This window comes from Salvelinus fontinalis, chromosome 26 (assembly GCF_029448725.1).
Source record: "Salvelinus fontinalis isolate EN_2023a chromosome 26, ASM2944872v1, whole genome shotgun sequence".
Lineage (NCBI taxonomy): Eukaryota > Metazoa > Chordata > Actinopteri > Salmoniformes > Salmonidae > Salvelinus > Salvelinus fontinalis.
In genome coordinates, this window is record NC_074690.1 from 21,002,195 (window position 1) to 21,017,370 (window position 15,176).

Here is a 15,176-nt window from a genome sequence, read left to right on the forward strand (position 1 = left end):
ATAATATTTCTTTAGAGCTGATAAAATCAAATATTGGTTGTATTGTGATGGTGTATATTACATTTATTAATTAGACTTTTCAAAAAGTAAATATTCCAAAGGCACGCAGCGGCTTGTGAGCGTGGATTCCTGGAGATGCTAAACATGTTTACGTTAATTAACGGTCAATTACCATGAGACCTGCAGGCTTTTTCGTGACAATAACCTGCTGACAACATTTCATGACCGCCACATCCCTATCTCCGACCACTGGTAATTCCTTTGTTTCTATCGTTTTCTCTTCAAAGAAAAACAGGGTGTTTTCATTTTTTTTACCGTCAAGGGCCAATCATGAACATATACGTACAATCCGGCTATTTCAGAAACCAATCATGAACACACGTACAGTCATGTGAACAGGTTTATAAAAAGCGTCTGAAGCATATTTTTTCATCTGTCATTTGAGTATCACTGTCCAGACACTGTCAACTTGCTTTGCTGAGGCTAAAACCTGTGATTTGACCAGTTTTGAGGTAATTTGTTTTATTTGATTAAGACTGAACATTATTACACTGTACAATATTACATTGTTTAATCTATACACATGTAACCTCAAAGCAACGATTTTAGATATTATTTGCATCTACATGTTGATTGAGCAACAACCTCAGTGCTTGATATTTATCAGTGTCTATTCTACAGTATATGTCAAACAGCTATAAGTATACGATAGTTTGATCTGAGAAAATTGGTTGCTCTGCATTCTCTAGCAATTGTTCAAAAGATTCAGCAATTATAAAATGGAAATAAATATTATTAACTAAAAGCAGTGTTGCTCTTCCACTGGCTTCAGATGGATGTCTTCACCAGCAACATACGTCCTTCACTTGCTCTTCTGGAGATGTTCGATTTCATGGATGCTCTGCTCGATGCTCTGCTCGATGATCGGATGGATGTTCAGACCGAAGCTCTGATCCATAGTCTGATCCATGCTCTGCTCAATGTTCAGGGCAATGTTCGGATCGATTTTGGGAAACATGCTCTGATCGGTGATCTGATCGATGCTCTGATCAATTTTCAGACTGATGATCTGATGCATACTCTGATCGAAGCTCTGATCAATTTTCGTATCGAAGCTCCAATCAGTGTTTGGTTCAATGCTTGGATCCCTGCTCCGATCCATACTTTCACCATTCAGCTGAAGGCCCTAAAGAGCCTTCGTATGTTCTATCAGCAACTCCAAAATACTTTTCATCTCTTCTCCTCCGCCGTGACAACCGATCCAGGCCTGAAGCAATGTGTAGACAAGGGCAGATGGTCGGAGCTACTACAAAAAGACCAAGCTACTACTACTCCTCCTCCGGATGTGTGGTCTTCAGCCTCCACATGGGTAAATATACTAATTATACATTTTTCTCTACTGTAATGGTCACTGAACACTTCCCAGCTATCACATAACATTCTGAGAACCATATGTTTCTTAGAGCTTGGTGAGAGTGTGGTTGTCCTATGGTTATTTTGTATACAACCTTCCCACAACTTTCTGAGAATGGTACAGGATAGTTGCTTGGCTTTGGAACATTCTCAGCACACTTAAGGAACTTGACACATTACTTTACTTTAACAGGACCTTACCTAAAAGTTCAAATGTGTAATAGGTTAAGGTTTTAGCCGCTTCACCACCTTTTCATACGAGGTGAGGACCTCTAATAAATAACTAATTACAACTAAACATTAACAAAACAGGTTCTTCACATCAGGGGTGGAGCATGGAAATGACGACATGATTGCAATTGAAACGCTATTTTAATTTCTTAGCTAAGAGTTTCCATTCTCACAGAGTTCACAGCTCATTCCATTGACATTAAGTGCTCAGCATAATGTAGATACATGATATAGTTACATTAAAAACATCCGTACCAGCAATCTTAGGGAGGCATGCCTAGGACTGTTGCAGTCACAAAATGTTGTCAGCTGGTGATTGTCATGCAAATAATTGCCGGTCTCAGGGTAACTGACCATTAATGAATATAAACACATTTAGCATTAGGTTGTCAATGCCGGCAGGAAATTCGAGGCATGAGCCTATGGAAATGTTGCGTAACATGAGCGCAGGGGCTCTCATGAAGGTTTTGATTTGATTTTGGATTGCATTGATGTCAGAGTGATTAGATGGACAATAGAGCGCTGAGTACCAGGCCATTAGCAACTGGCAGTTTGGTAGCTGGCTACTAAGTTTATTTTTATTTTTTTATTTTACCGTTATTTTGCCAGGTAAGTTGACTGAGAACACGTTCTCATTTGCAGCAACGACCTGGGGAATAGTTACAGGGGAGAGGAGGGGGATGAATGAGCCAATTGTAAATGACCATCAGTGGCATCAGGGAGCAGTTTTGGAGAAGCCTAGACTTCTTCTACATTTTTAGGTTACAGCCTTATTCTAAAATGGATGACATTGTTTTTTCCCCCATCATCAATGTACACACAATACACCATAATGACAAAGCAAAAACATTTTTTTAGAATTTTTGCACATTTATAAAAAACAACAACAAATGAAATATCACATTTGCGTAAGTATTCAGACCCTTTACACAGTACTTTGTTGAAGCACCTTTGGCCTCGAGTCTTCTTGGGTGTGAAGCTACATGCTTGGCACACCTGTATTTGGGGAGTTTCTCCCATTTTTCTCTGCAGCTTTGCTCAAGCTCTGTCAGGTTGGATGTGGGAGCGTTGCTGCGCAGCTATTTTCAGGTCTCTCCAGAGAAGTTTGATTGGGTTCAAGTCCGGGCTCTGGCTGAGCCACTCAAGGACATTCAGAGACTTGTCCCAAAGCCACTCCCGTGTTGTCTTGGCTGTGTGCTTAGGGTTGTTGTCCTGTTGGAAGGTGAACCTTCACCCCAGTCTAAGGTACTGTGCTGTCTGTAGCAGGTTTTCATCAAGGATCTCTCTGTACTTTGCTCCGTTCATCTTTCCCTCGATCCTGACTAGTCTCCCAGTCCCTGCTGCTGAAAAACATCCCCACAGCCTGATTCTGCCACCCCATGCTTCACCGTAGGGATGGTGCCAGGTTTCCTCCAGGCGTGACGCATCGCATTCAGGCCAAAGAGTTCAATCTGGGTTTCATCAGACCAGAGATTCTTGTTTCTCATGGTCTGAGAGTCTTTAGGTGCCTTTTGGCAAATTCCAAGCAGGCTGTCATGTGCAGTATACTGAGGAGTGGCTATCCGTCTGGCCACTCTACCATAAAGGCCTGATTGGTGGAGTCCCGCAGAGATGGTTGTCCTTCTGGAAAGTTATCCCATCTCCACGGAGGAACTCGGGAGTTCTGTCAGAGTGACCATCGGGTTCTTGGTCACCTCCCTGACCAAGGCCCTTCTCCCCCGATTGCTCAGTTTGACCGAGCGGACAGCTCTAGGAAGAGTCTTGGTGCTTCTAGACTTCTTCCATTTAAGAATGGAGGCCACTGTGTTCTTAGGGACCTTCAATGCTGCAGACATTTTTTGGTACCCTTCCCCAGATCTGTGCCTCGACACAATCCTGTCTCGGAGCTCTACGGACAATTCCTTTGACCCAATGACACGGTTTTTGAACTGTCAACTGTGGGACCTTGCATAGACAGGTGTGTTCCTTTCCAAATCATGTCCATTCAATTTACCACAGGTGGACTCCAGTCAAGTTGTAGAAACATCTCAAGGATGATCAATGGAAACAGGACGCCTGCTGAGCTCAATTTTGAGTCTCATAGCAAAGGGTCTGAATACTTATGTAAATATGTTATTTCTGATTTTCATTTTTAATAAATCTGCAAAAAAAAATCTAAACCTGTTTATGCTTTGTCATTATGGGGTATTGTGTGTAGATTGATGATATTTTTTAAATGTATTAATACATTTTGGATAAGGCTGTAAAGTAACAAAATGTGGAAAAAGTCAAGTGGTCTGAATACTTTCTGAAGGAACTGTATGTCAGCCAACCCTGCCCCTAATTGCAATGAGGTGCACCTGGAGACAAATACATACACCTGGGTTAATTAAGACCGCTCAAGTTGGGGGCAGGCTAGTGGAGGATAGCTTGAGGGAGGATGGTTGCTGGCTTGCCTGTGGCATGATGTTTTGTATGGACAATCCCTGACCGCATGGAATGGTGGCAAGTAGTACTGTTGAAGCGATGATGCGAATGGAGGTAAAGTTGGATAAGCAACAGCTATGCTGGAATGCGATCAATATGGGTGACAGCTCTGACGATATGGATCGGGAGGATGAAGGTCAAAGATTTGAATGAGAAGAACAGAGATCATGATACTGAAAGCAGTGGCGCATAGAAAGCGTAAAGAGGGCCAGGGTAGGGAACAAGAGAAACAAAGCTTTGGATTAACCAATGCCGTGAAGAAATAGATTAGTGAAGTCAAAATAGCCCGGTTCATTGGAAATGGTAGTTTAGTAATATTTTGTGGTAGCCAGGCTCAGCAAGGAAAGCTTAATTTGAACATTAAAAGCCATGTCCCTGGTGATTATTCTAGGTTGAGGGGAGTCATCACTGGTGTCCCAATATCTATGTCCATAGATGATATTAAAGAAAATGTGAAGGGAGGCAGAGTGGTTGAGGACAAAAGGTTCATCAGTAGGAAAGAGGGTCAAAGCAGTGAAAGCTTATCAGTGCTGCTGAGGATTGAGAAGGTTTTGTCTGGAAAAGTACAGATAGGATTCCTTAGTTTCAATGTCAGAGAATGTGTCCCATCCCCATTGCAGTGTTTTAGATGCAATGTGAAGTGTTGTAATTGCACCTGGCATTTGGTGGATACCAGGTGCAGAGAGAGGCTAGAGAAGCTCAGAGATATAAAATCAGTCATGATGTGTCATGCAGAGGCTGTGAAACATATTGGTAGAACTAAAGAATGGCCTGATGTAGCTTCCATGGCTGCTCCTGCAGTAAGTGGACCTACTGTCAGGGCCGGTACTTCTGCTGGTCCTGGTATGGTTTCGAGGCCTGTTCAGAAAATTTGTGCTCATGAATGTTGTGTCAAAGCACACTTTGATAGTGAATATGTAGCTTTCATTGGTAAGCTTATCATGGAAATTGAGGAAAGCAGAAATGCCAGGTTGAAGGTTATTTCGTAAATGGCAAAATAGTTATTGGGGGTAACAGATGTTACTGTCCAAATTGTTGTTGACATGCTGAATAATCCTAAGGGCGGATTGTCTCTGCATGATGTAGATCAGGTTTAATGGAGTTGGGGGGTTTGGGATGTTTTTTTTCTTCTTAGTAGTACATTATTAGGCAGACCATGATTGCTCACACACTCCAGCACAGTAGGTGGTGGCATGCACCTTAAACATCTGTTTACGGACCGCCATGATACCATAGAACAATTAAGATGAGCACATGTCACACACATGGTTACATTTCATTTCAATTTTGGTAATGTTCTCAGATAGTTCAGAGAACGTTAAGAAACAATGTTCTTCTGTGGGAATTTCAGTACTTCATCACAACATTTGCTACAGGGTTCTATTTAAAGTAATGTTGCAAATTTGTTTTCACTTTAGTGATGTTCAGAGAACATTCTAAGAATGTTATTTTAAAACATATACATTCCGTTCTCAGCATCAACAAAACTCTCTATCCTCATCTAAATGTGTTCATGTGTGTTGGCCATGGCCACACCTGATGTTAATGAATGCTTGTTTACTTGAAATGGGGTCTGTTTGAATAGAATACAATTAACAGCTTTGTATGTGTAAAAAAAACCAAAAAAAAACATGGCGCAGTGGACTAATTCCATTGATCGAGAATGGAAGACAATAGGTTCAAATCTTGCTGAAGCACTGTCCAAAAAATGATGATGTGTTTTCATTATTAATGGCTAAAATATGAATTTCCAATATTTTTATCCAATATGTAATGTTTTTCATTTTCTAAGGCTCCATTCTGTTGCATGAATGAAATATTGTCAATTGTTATGTCAATCCTCCTCAGTATCATCACCTTAATATTTATTATCGTTATCATCAGCGAATTCTTTATCCATAACATACTGTTCAGACCTAATTATTGATTGTTTGAGAGACAGAACATGTTTTTGAACAGAGAACCTTTCTTTCCACTGCAGGGCCAGGACTATAACAAGGACCAGGGCGAGGACTATAACAAGGACCAGGGCGAGGACTATAACAAGGACCAGGGCCAGGACTATAACAAGGACCAGGGCGAGGACTATAACAAGGACCAGGGCCAGGACTATAACAAGGACCAGGGCGAGGGCTGTAACAAGGACCAGGGCCAGGACCAAGGTAACGGATGGAGAACACATGGACCACATGGAGACCTATGTGCCATCGCTGCCCTCCTGTTTCTGGGTTGTCAGTAGTTAACACAGCCACACAAAGTCAAAATTGGCTAAATTGTAGACATTTATCAAGAAAAAAATTAGCTTAATTTAGGGTTAGGCATAAGGTTAGCAGTGTGGTTAAGGTTAGGGTTAGGTTTAAAATCACATTTTAAGAAGATAAACTGTAGAAATAGGCGGGGTTTATGACTTTGTGGCTGTGGTAACTGGTGACGAGCGATAGCGCCAACCCCAAAGGGAGATTAGCTGACGTCATGGCGTCAACTAAAGGGGATCTTAATAAAATTCAAGTTCACTCTGTCGTCTCTTTCCCTCTCTCCATATCTCTCTGTGGTTCTCTCTCTCTCTTGCGGATTACCTTCATTTTGATGTGAGGTGAAGCGATGAAGACTGATAAAAGAGTCTGCGTTTACTCCCCTTCATGGATTCAAGACTTAACAAGCGCCCACTTACTAACGTTACACAATTCAGCTTTGCTTTGACATCCACTATCAGATCCATTAAGGGGAGTGAACAGGGACAGGAGAGAACATCTTCCTGGAATGAAACAGGCTGAGTTTAAAGTGTGACCATGTTATTTTGTAAATATATTGTATTGTAGTTCAGAACCTCTACGCCTGTCAGGTCAGTCTATTTTTGATTGCTACTGGTGACCCTGTAACCCGGTACTATCCTGTGTCAGTAATTTGAGATATATATGGTTAAATTAAAAAAGATTTGTAATATTGATATTGTGCGTGACGTAAAAATGTCCTTTGGAGTGGAACTTGAGGCAGAAGATTTTTCTGACGCTGAGCAGGCGACAAAGATTTTGTACAAACTGAAACGTAGTAAAAGCATGGATGAGCCTATATTTTTTAGTTCAGAAACTGAGATCTACATAAGTAAAGATGCAGATGATCAGACATTGAGAGTGAAAAACAATGGCATAGACTCTTCTCAACGCAAACGTAGGAATAGCTTAAATATTCCACCAAATTTGAGTAGAGCTGTAACATGCACACTGAAACATATGTAGCTTTATGTATACTTCAGAGATACATTGTCACACTTTAAACCAGGTGTACTGTATCTAATAAAGCCTTCATGACACCTTCATAATATCCTACATAGAGGCTACACAAATCATTTGAAATCAAATGTCATGCTGCAAGAAAAGGTGATATAACAGGTCCTTTGTTATGGTCCCTCCCCAAATGTATAACGCCTAACCCCAAAAAGGTTGAGGCAACACTTTCTAAGTCGCCGATGATGCAAATGTTACATCAGGTCTTAGGCCTGAAAGAGACAGTTGTTTTAGTCTATTTCTGACTCACCTAGGGTGTTTTTAAGTATATTAGCTTAAAGGGCATCTCCACCACTTTCTAACCTCATTCTCATTATGTCCAGCACAATACCAGTGTCAACATATGTGAAAACGGCACATTTGCGCGTTTTGTAGAAAAATGATATAAAAAGACATCAAAAGTTAAAACATTTAAAAATCTGTGATTTTCACGGTAACCTGGGGAGCAAGATAATAGCCTCCATTGGGCTAGAAACTTGTTGAAGGTTGTGAAAATCACTTTTAATCCTAACCTCTGCCTTTTTAAGGACCTTGTCTTTTAAACCACAGATCATAGAAATGCCCTGTTTTCACATATTTAGACACTGGTTTTGTCTTGGAGTTGATGAATATAAGGTTGAGAAATAGCGGAATTGCTCTTTAACATTGTTCAGAAAATCCTGGAAAGCATGGAAAATGTATCATTCTAAAGCATGGCACAACGTTGCTTTTGAACCAGCTAACAAACTGTTTGTTAATTGTTTAGATTAATCAACAACACCCTAGATAAGTAAGAACTGTCCCTTCAACAGATTATTTATATATTTTTATATATATATTTATATTTGTTTGATGTAATTTGCATGTATATATGGCTTACTTGAATTCAAGTGACTGTCAGATCACAATTAACATTGCATGGAGCATGAGTTATACACGAAGGAGGTAGACAGAAGGACGGCATACTAACCATTTGAGCTTTATTGAGCTGTAGAAAATGTGCCCTACATCAAAAACTGTTTGTCACCCTTGATACAGTATAAGGTTAAACTACTATCATACTAACATCGATGATTGCTCCTTCTATGTTTTAAATGTAGATATCTTTTGTATTTTTAATATGTTAATAAAAATCTGCTATTTTATTTTTGTCCCCATGCAGTCCTAATTTTAAACTGAGTAAATTAAGACTGATTAATTGTTTTAGAACAAAATACACATTTCCTGCATCATTAGCACAACCTTGTTAAATTGGGAGAAAAACCTATCCGATGTAGAACACTTTTTGAATCCTCTTAGAATGCCTCTCAGTAAATGTACGGGGATGATCATGTCTTAAAATAAGGTTGACACTAAGAAACACAATTTACTGGGATTAACATCTAAACCGCAATGTATGACTGACTGGAAAAATAACTGTCACTGGACAATGAGATGAATAAGTCAGATCAGAGTTTACAATCTGTCAAATACTTACTGTTTAAAACATTCAGGAACTACACTGAGTGTACAAAACATGATGGACACCTGCTCTTTCCATGACATACTGTAGACTGACTGAACAGGTGAATCCAGGTGAAAGCTATGCTCTTTTATTGATGTCACTTGTTAAATTCACTTCAATCAGTGTAGATGAAGTGGAGGAGACAGGTTAAATAATAATTGTAAGCCTTAGGACAATTGAGACATGGATTGTGTATGTGTGCCATTCAGAGGATGAATGGGCAAGACAAAATATGTAAGTGCCTTTGAATGGGGTATGTTAGTAGGTGCCAGGTGCACCAGTTTGTATCAAGAACTGCAACACTGCTGGGTTTTTCAACCTCAACATTTTCCTGTGTGTATTAAGAATGGTCCACCACCCAAAGGACATCTAGCCAACTTGACAGAACTGTAGGAAGCATTGGAGTCAACATGGGCCAGCATCCCTGTGGAACGCTTTCGACACCTTGTAGAGTCCATGCCCCAACGAATTGAGTCTGTTCTGAGGGCAAAATGGGTGGGGGGTGCAACTCAATATTAGAAAGTTAATCCTAATGTTTTGTCCACCCAGTGTATGTTAACAGTTCCATTTTACAGGTGTGCTATTCAGAGGACTAAAGGACCCATATCATTACTAGCAAAACACTTGGAAAGAGAACTGCCAATTATCAATTAACATTTGAAGAGTTTCATTCCAAAATGCTATATATCCATTTTATAAAATTGTTGTAATTTAACTTTTTTGGTTTAATAAGGATCCGACCCTTTTTTTATTGCCTAAAATGACATACCCAAATCTAACTGCCTGTAGCTCAGGACCTGAAGCAAGGATATGCATATTCTTGACACCATTTGAAAGGAAACACTTTGAAGTTTGTGGAAATGTGAAATTAATGTAGGAGAATATAACACATTAGATCTGGTAAAAGATAATACAAACAAAAAAACATGCATTTCAGTTTATGAATAGCCTATGTTTCTTTGTTTTTTAATGACTCGAGCCGGTCGACAACGATCATAAAATGGCACAAATAATCAAGGTTGATAGATTAATGAGCCACTATGGTTTTCAGACTGGAATTCAAATATAGATTTTTTTCTAAAAAAAATTAGCTGTCTAAAATAGGAAGCAGAATGGGATTTGCCCTGACATTCGATTATGGGTTAACTGCCTTGCACAAGGGAAGAACGGCAGATTTCCCCATTTTAACCGCTAAGCTTCCTGCCCAGCCTCTACAGTCTATCTAGCCTCTTGCCTAGTCACTTTATTCTCACTTTTGTATCGTTATTCACTGTGCATTTATTCCTTGTGCCACTATGTCAATTGTTTTATTAAATGTTGTATTTATAACTTAACTCTACATTGTTGGAAAAGGACCTGTAAGTAAGTATTTCACTGTTAGTCCACACCTGTTTAAATGGCTGTGTGAAGTTGTACGATATTGGCAGGAACTGGAACACACTGTCGTACACATCAATCCAGAGTATCCCAAACATGCTCAATGGGTGACATGGAACAATTAGGACATTTTAATTAAGCTTTCAGGAATTGTGTACAGATCCTTGCGACATGGGGCCGTGGATTATCATACTAAAACATGAGATGACGGCGGGTGATGAATGGCAGGACAATGGGCCTTAGGATCTCGTCACTGCATTCAAATTGGCATCGATAAAATGCAATTGTGTTTGTTGTCCGTAGCTTATGCCTGCCCATACCATAACCCCGCCATGGGGCACTCTGTTCAGTGTTAACATCAATAAACCGCTCGCCCACACAACGCTATACACGTGATCTGCGGTTTTGAGGCCGGCTGGACGTACTGCCAAATTCTCTAAAACCACATTGGAGGTGGTTTATGGTAGAGAAATTAACATTTAATTCTCTTTTAACAGCTCTGGTGCACATTTTTGCAGTCAGCATGCCAATTGCACACTCCCTCAACTTGAGACATCGGTGGCATTGTGTTGTGTCAAAACTGCACATTTTAGAGTGGCCTTTTATTGCCCCCAGCACAAGGTGCACCTGTGTAATGATCATGCCATTTAATCCGCTTCTTGATATTCCACACCTGTCCAGTGGATGGATTATCTTGATAAAGGAAAAATGCCCACTAACAGGGATGTAAACAAAGTTGTACACAACATTTGAGAGAAATACGTTTTTTGTGTGTATGGAACATTTATTTTATTTCAGCTCATGAAACATGGGACAAACACTTTACATGTTGCTTTTATATTTTTGTTCAGTGAAGTATAGTTTATCTAAAAGGAAGGAAAAAATATGAAATTCTGTGAGGATGGTCCTCCCCTTCCTTCTCTGTGGAGCCTCCACTGGTATGCATATATTTACCCATGTGGTGTTTGAGGACCACACATTAATAGCCTCTACAGGATCGGTGTTCACCTCCCGCGGGACAGCTGAGCTAATATAGGCTAATGTGATTAGCATGAGGTTGTAAGTAACAAGAACATTTCACTGATACTGAAAAAATATTGCGAAACCTCTCTCTCTTGCTTCTCCTTCATTTAAGAAATTAATTTGTTTAAAATGGTTAAACTAAGACCTCCCGGGTGGTACAGTGGTCTTAGGCACTGCATCACAGTGCTAGCTCTGCCACCAGAGATTCTGGGTTCGAGCCCAGGCTCTGTCGCAGCTGGCCGCGACCGGGAGGCCCATGGGGCGGCGTACAATTGGTCCAGCATCGTCCGGGTTAGGGAGGGCTTGGCCGGCAGGGATATCCTTGTCTCATCGCGCACTAGCGATTCCTGTGACGGGTTGGGCGCAGTGCACGCTGACCAGGTCGCTAGGTGTACGGTGTTTCCTCCGACACAAATGCAGCTAGCTAGTTTAGCCTACTCAAACACCTGGCTCAAACAGAGGGATGTTATGTTAGCTAGCTGGCTATGACTATCCAACCCAACACTGGAACTCTTCCAAGTCAAGGTAAGCTTTTGGATTTACTAATTTATTGCCACCGGGGCCAGCCGGTGTAACTGCTAAATTGCTTACTGACTATACATAAAGTTACTGCATGATTGTAGCGGGTTTACTAACGCGTTAGTACTATTAGCCATGTTGACTATGATGTTACTTTAGCTAACATGGTGACATCGATGTAGGCTGTATGATATGGTTATGATATGGTTTGGTTTGGAAAGTTTTTTTCACCTGGTCACCTACAGCTAATGTGTTGTGCATTGAAGTCCACAAATGAAGGGAAAAGGTGAGAGGAGGATAGCGCATAGATGCGAGAAGGAATACAACGTGGCTGCTATGAATGTGTTTACCAGAGGTGTATTCATTTCACAGATTCTGTTAAGTGTTTCTTAAACAGAAGCAAACGGAACGAAACGGTAATATACTGTACATACCTGAATTTGTTCAATAGAAACTCATTTGCAACGGTTGGACTAATGATTACACCCCAGATCAGCTAGATGTATGCAAGAGTGTGCAAGGTGGTATTAAATGTGTGACTGTCTGTCCATCTGTCACTGGCTATAGCCTCAACCTACACTGTAATCTTTCATTCATAGGCTAGGTTGTAGCAACCTCATGATGGGTATAGGGAACATGTTGTGTCATGTAGTAGCCTAAAGCTGTTGATGTTACTTTGAACTGGGTGAATGGAATATGAAGAACAGTCATCCAATATGCTGTAAAAATTGTCCTCCCTCATCTTTAACGGCACTGACCGCCACTGTTGTCTAGCAGTAATCAACTTGACAGAGCTTGAATATATACTTTAAAAAAATAATTGGCAAATATTGTACAATCCAGGTGTGCAAAGCTCTTGTGTGTAGATGGGTGAGAAAATAAATATAGTGAACAAAAATATAAATGCAGCATTCAACAATTTCAAAGATTTTACTGAGGTACAGTTCATTTAAGGAAATCGATTAATTGAAATAAATAAATTAGGCCCTAATCTATGGATTTCACATGACTGGAATACAGATATGCACCTGTTGTTGTCACAGATGCCTTACAAAAAGGAAGGATTAGAAAACCAGTCAGTATCTGGTGTGACCACCATTTGCCTAACGCACGTGACACATCTCCTTTGCATAGAGTTGATCAGGCTGTTGATTGTGGCCTGTTGAATGTTGTCACACTCCTCTTCAATGGCTGTGCAAAGTTGCTGGATTTTGGCGGGAACTGGAACACACTGTCGTACATGTCAATCCAGAGCATCCCAAACATGCTCAATGGGTGACATGAAGGCCATGGAAGAACTGGGACATTTTCAGCTTCCAGGAATTGTTAACGGATCCTTGTGACATCGGGCCGTGCGTTATCATGCTGAAACATGAGGTGGTGGCGGCTGATGAATGGCACGACAATGGGCCTCAGGATCTCGTCACTGCATCTCAGTGCATTCAAATTGACATCAATAAAATGAAATTGTGTTCATTTTCCGTAGTTTATGCCTACCCATAGCATAACCCCACCACCACCATGGGGCTCTCTGTTCAAAATGTTGATATCAGTAAAACGCTCACCCATACGAGTCCATACATACGAATCCATGCTCTGCGGTTGTGAGGCCGGTTGAACGTACTGCCAAATTCTCTAAAATGATGTTGGAGGCGGCTTATGGTACAGAAATTAACATTAAATTATCTGTCAACAGCTCTGGTGGACATTCCTGCAGTCAGCATGCCAATTGCATGCTCTCTCAACTTGAGACATCTGTGACATTGTGGTGTTTGACAAAAATTCACATTTTAGAGTGGCCTTTTATTGTCCCAAGCACAAGGTGAACTTGAGTAATGATCATGCTGTTTTTATCAGCTTTTGGAACATTTCTGGGATCTTTTATTTCAGCTCATGAAACATGGGACCAACACTTTACATGTTGCGTTTATATTTTTGTTCAGTATAGTTTGTTTATCTAACTTGCCACTTTGAGAAAATGTTCACTACTCTCTCCCTCCATCTTATTGAAGTGACCCATGAAAATCATTTGTTGTCCAAGCAAGTAACACATACAATATTCCAGTGTACATCTGGCTCCACCAGACCCACTTCCAGAACCCGCCGCTGTTCAACGTGTGTCCCTCTGTCTCCTTGGTGATCAACCCCAGGTGTCCATATGTGGAGGCAATTGCTCACCACCTGGAAGACCGTAAGTAGACGACAGGGCTACAACGTGGTTTTCTTATTTTTTTTGATAGTGCTTGGTGAATGTTGTGTTTTTTATTAGAATTTGAGGAAAGATATAGAGTAGTGGGTAGAAGTGTGTTTGTCTGTTTATCGCTCCAAGTGTGTGAGCATGCATGGGTTGAAAGGAGTGGCATTGAAGAAGGATAGTACTGTAGCACCACGAGCAATCTACTTTCATAGTTTGTTAGAAATGCGTCTACCTTTTGATTGTCAAGTCCTGGCCAACCTGTCACTGCTCGTCACAGAATTTAGGTCTGCATTTCCCTCTTTGCCACGTATCCAATCAGAGCTCAGATGCTACCTACTGCAGCACAATCCAATGCACATGCAGTCTTTGGAACCTGGCAGGTAAATTGATAAGGGTGCTCATTCCTTGTTATAATAGAAATATACGTACTGTACTGTACATCGTTTAATAAAAGTATATTTCTGTCTCAATTGCTGAAGATCAGCACAGTCGAGGGAAATTGGGATGAGGAAAAGGTGAAGATGCCGTATCAGGTTTTGAATTGTAATATTGTATCATTTTCAGTTGTGAGTGTCCCTTCATGCTTTGAGTTTGTATTGCTCTGCGTGTCTCCCTCTTAGCTGACCTCAACCAAGCAGCTCTACCCCAAAAGCTAGACACTCCTCAATGTCCCTCACACCAGTTCCTAGAGAAATAGGTGAGCGTTCTCTGATTTCTATACCATATCTTTCAAAGTGCATTCCCTAAAATTCCCTGCTTTTCAAAAGGAATATAAAAGGGAAAGTTGACTTCAAAATCAAAGTTTAGATGTTTTCAAATTCAAGTAATCTGATGTACTGAACTATACTCTACTATACTTTACTGAACTCTATTCTAGTGCACTGTACTCTACTCTACTCTACCCTGCTCTACTGCATTGTAAACTACTGTGCTCTGCTGTGCTGCACTGTGATGTTCAAACTTGTGAAATATCAGGAGAATGACATTTATATACACAATTATGCATTTATGTGTAGTACAGATCCCATGATGTAATTCTGTTACTGTGTGTAAATCCACTTCACTCGTAATTCGGAGCAGATATACAGTATAAGAGGTTTTGGTAAACGTGGATAAAAACCAGAGGGGAATTCTGCCTTAATTGTGTTACCAAAGTATAAATAGTTCTTCCACTAAATTAGTT

The 15,176-nt window shown here is 40.5% G+C and overlaps 1 protein-coding gene across 1 annotated transcript; it reads left to right on the forward strand.

Moving 5' to 3' along the window:
* Positions 1–452: 452 nt before the first annotated feature.
* LOC129823893 (uncharacterized) lies at positions 453–8,518 on the forward strand. Its single transcript, XM_055882971.1, has 3 exons — positions 453–512; positions 833–1,369; positions 6,092–8,518. The coding sequence occupies exons 2-3, from the start codon at positions 833–835 to the stop codon at positions 6,347–6,349; spliced, it is 795 nt and encodes a 264-aa protein (XP_055738946.1). The 5' UTR covers positions 453–512; the 3' UTR covers positions 6,350–8,518.
* The last annotated feature ends 6,658 nt before the right edge of the window (positions 8,519–15,176 follow it).

Excerpts from the sequence above, each read along its gene's own strand:
- LOC129823893 (XM_055882971.1), top strand. The coding sequence starts at position 833 with ATGGATGTCTTCACCAGCAACATACGTCCTTCACTTGCTCTTCTGGAG. Across the intron at positions 1,370-6,091 it reads GGTCTTCAGCCTCCACATGG|GGCCAGGACTATAACAAGGA; the intron begins GTAAATATACTA and ends TTTCCACTGCAG.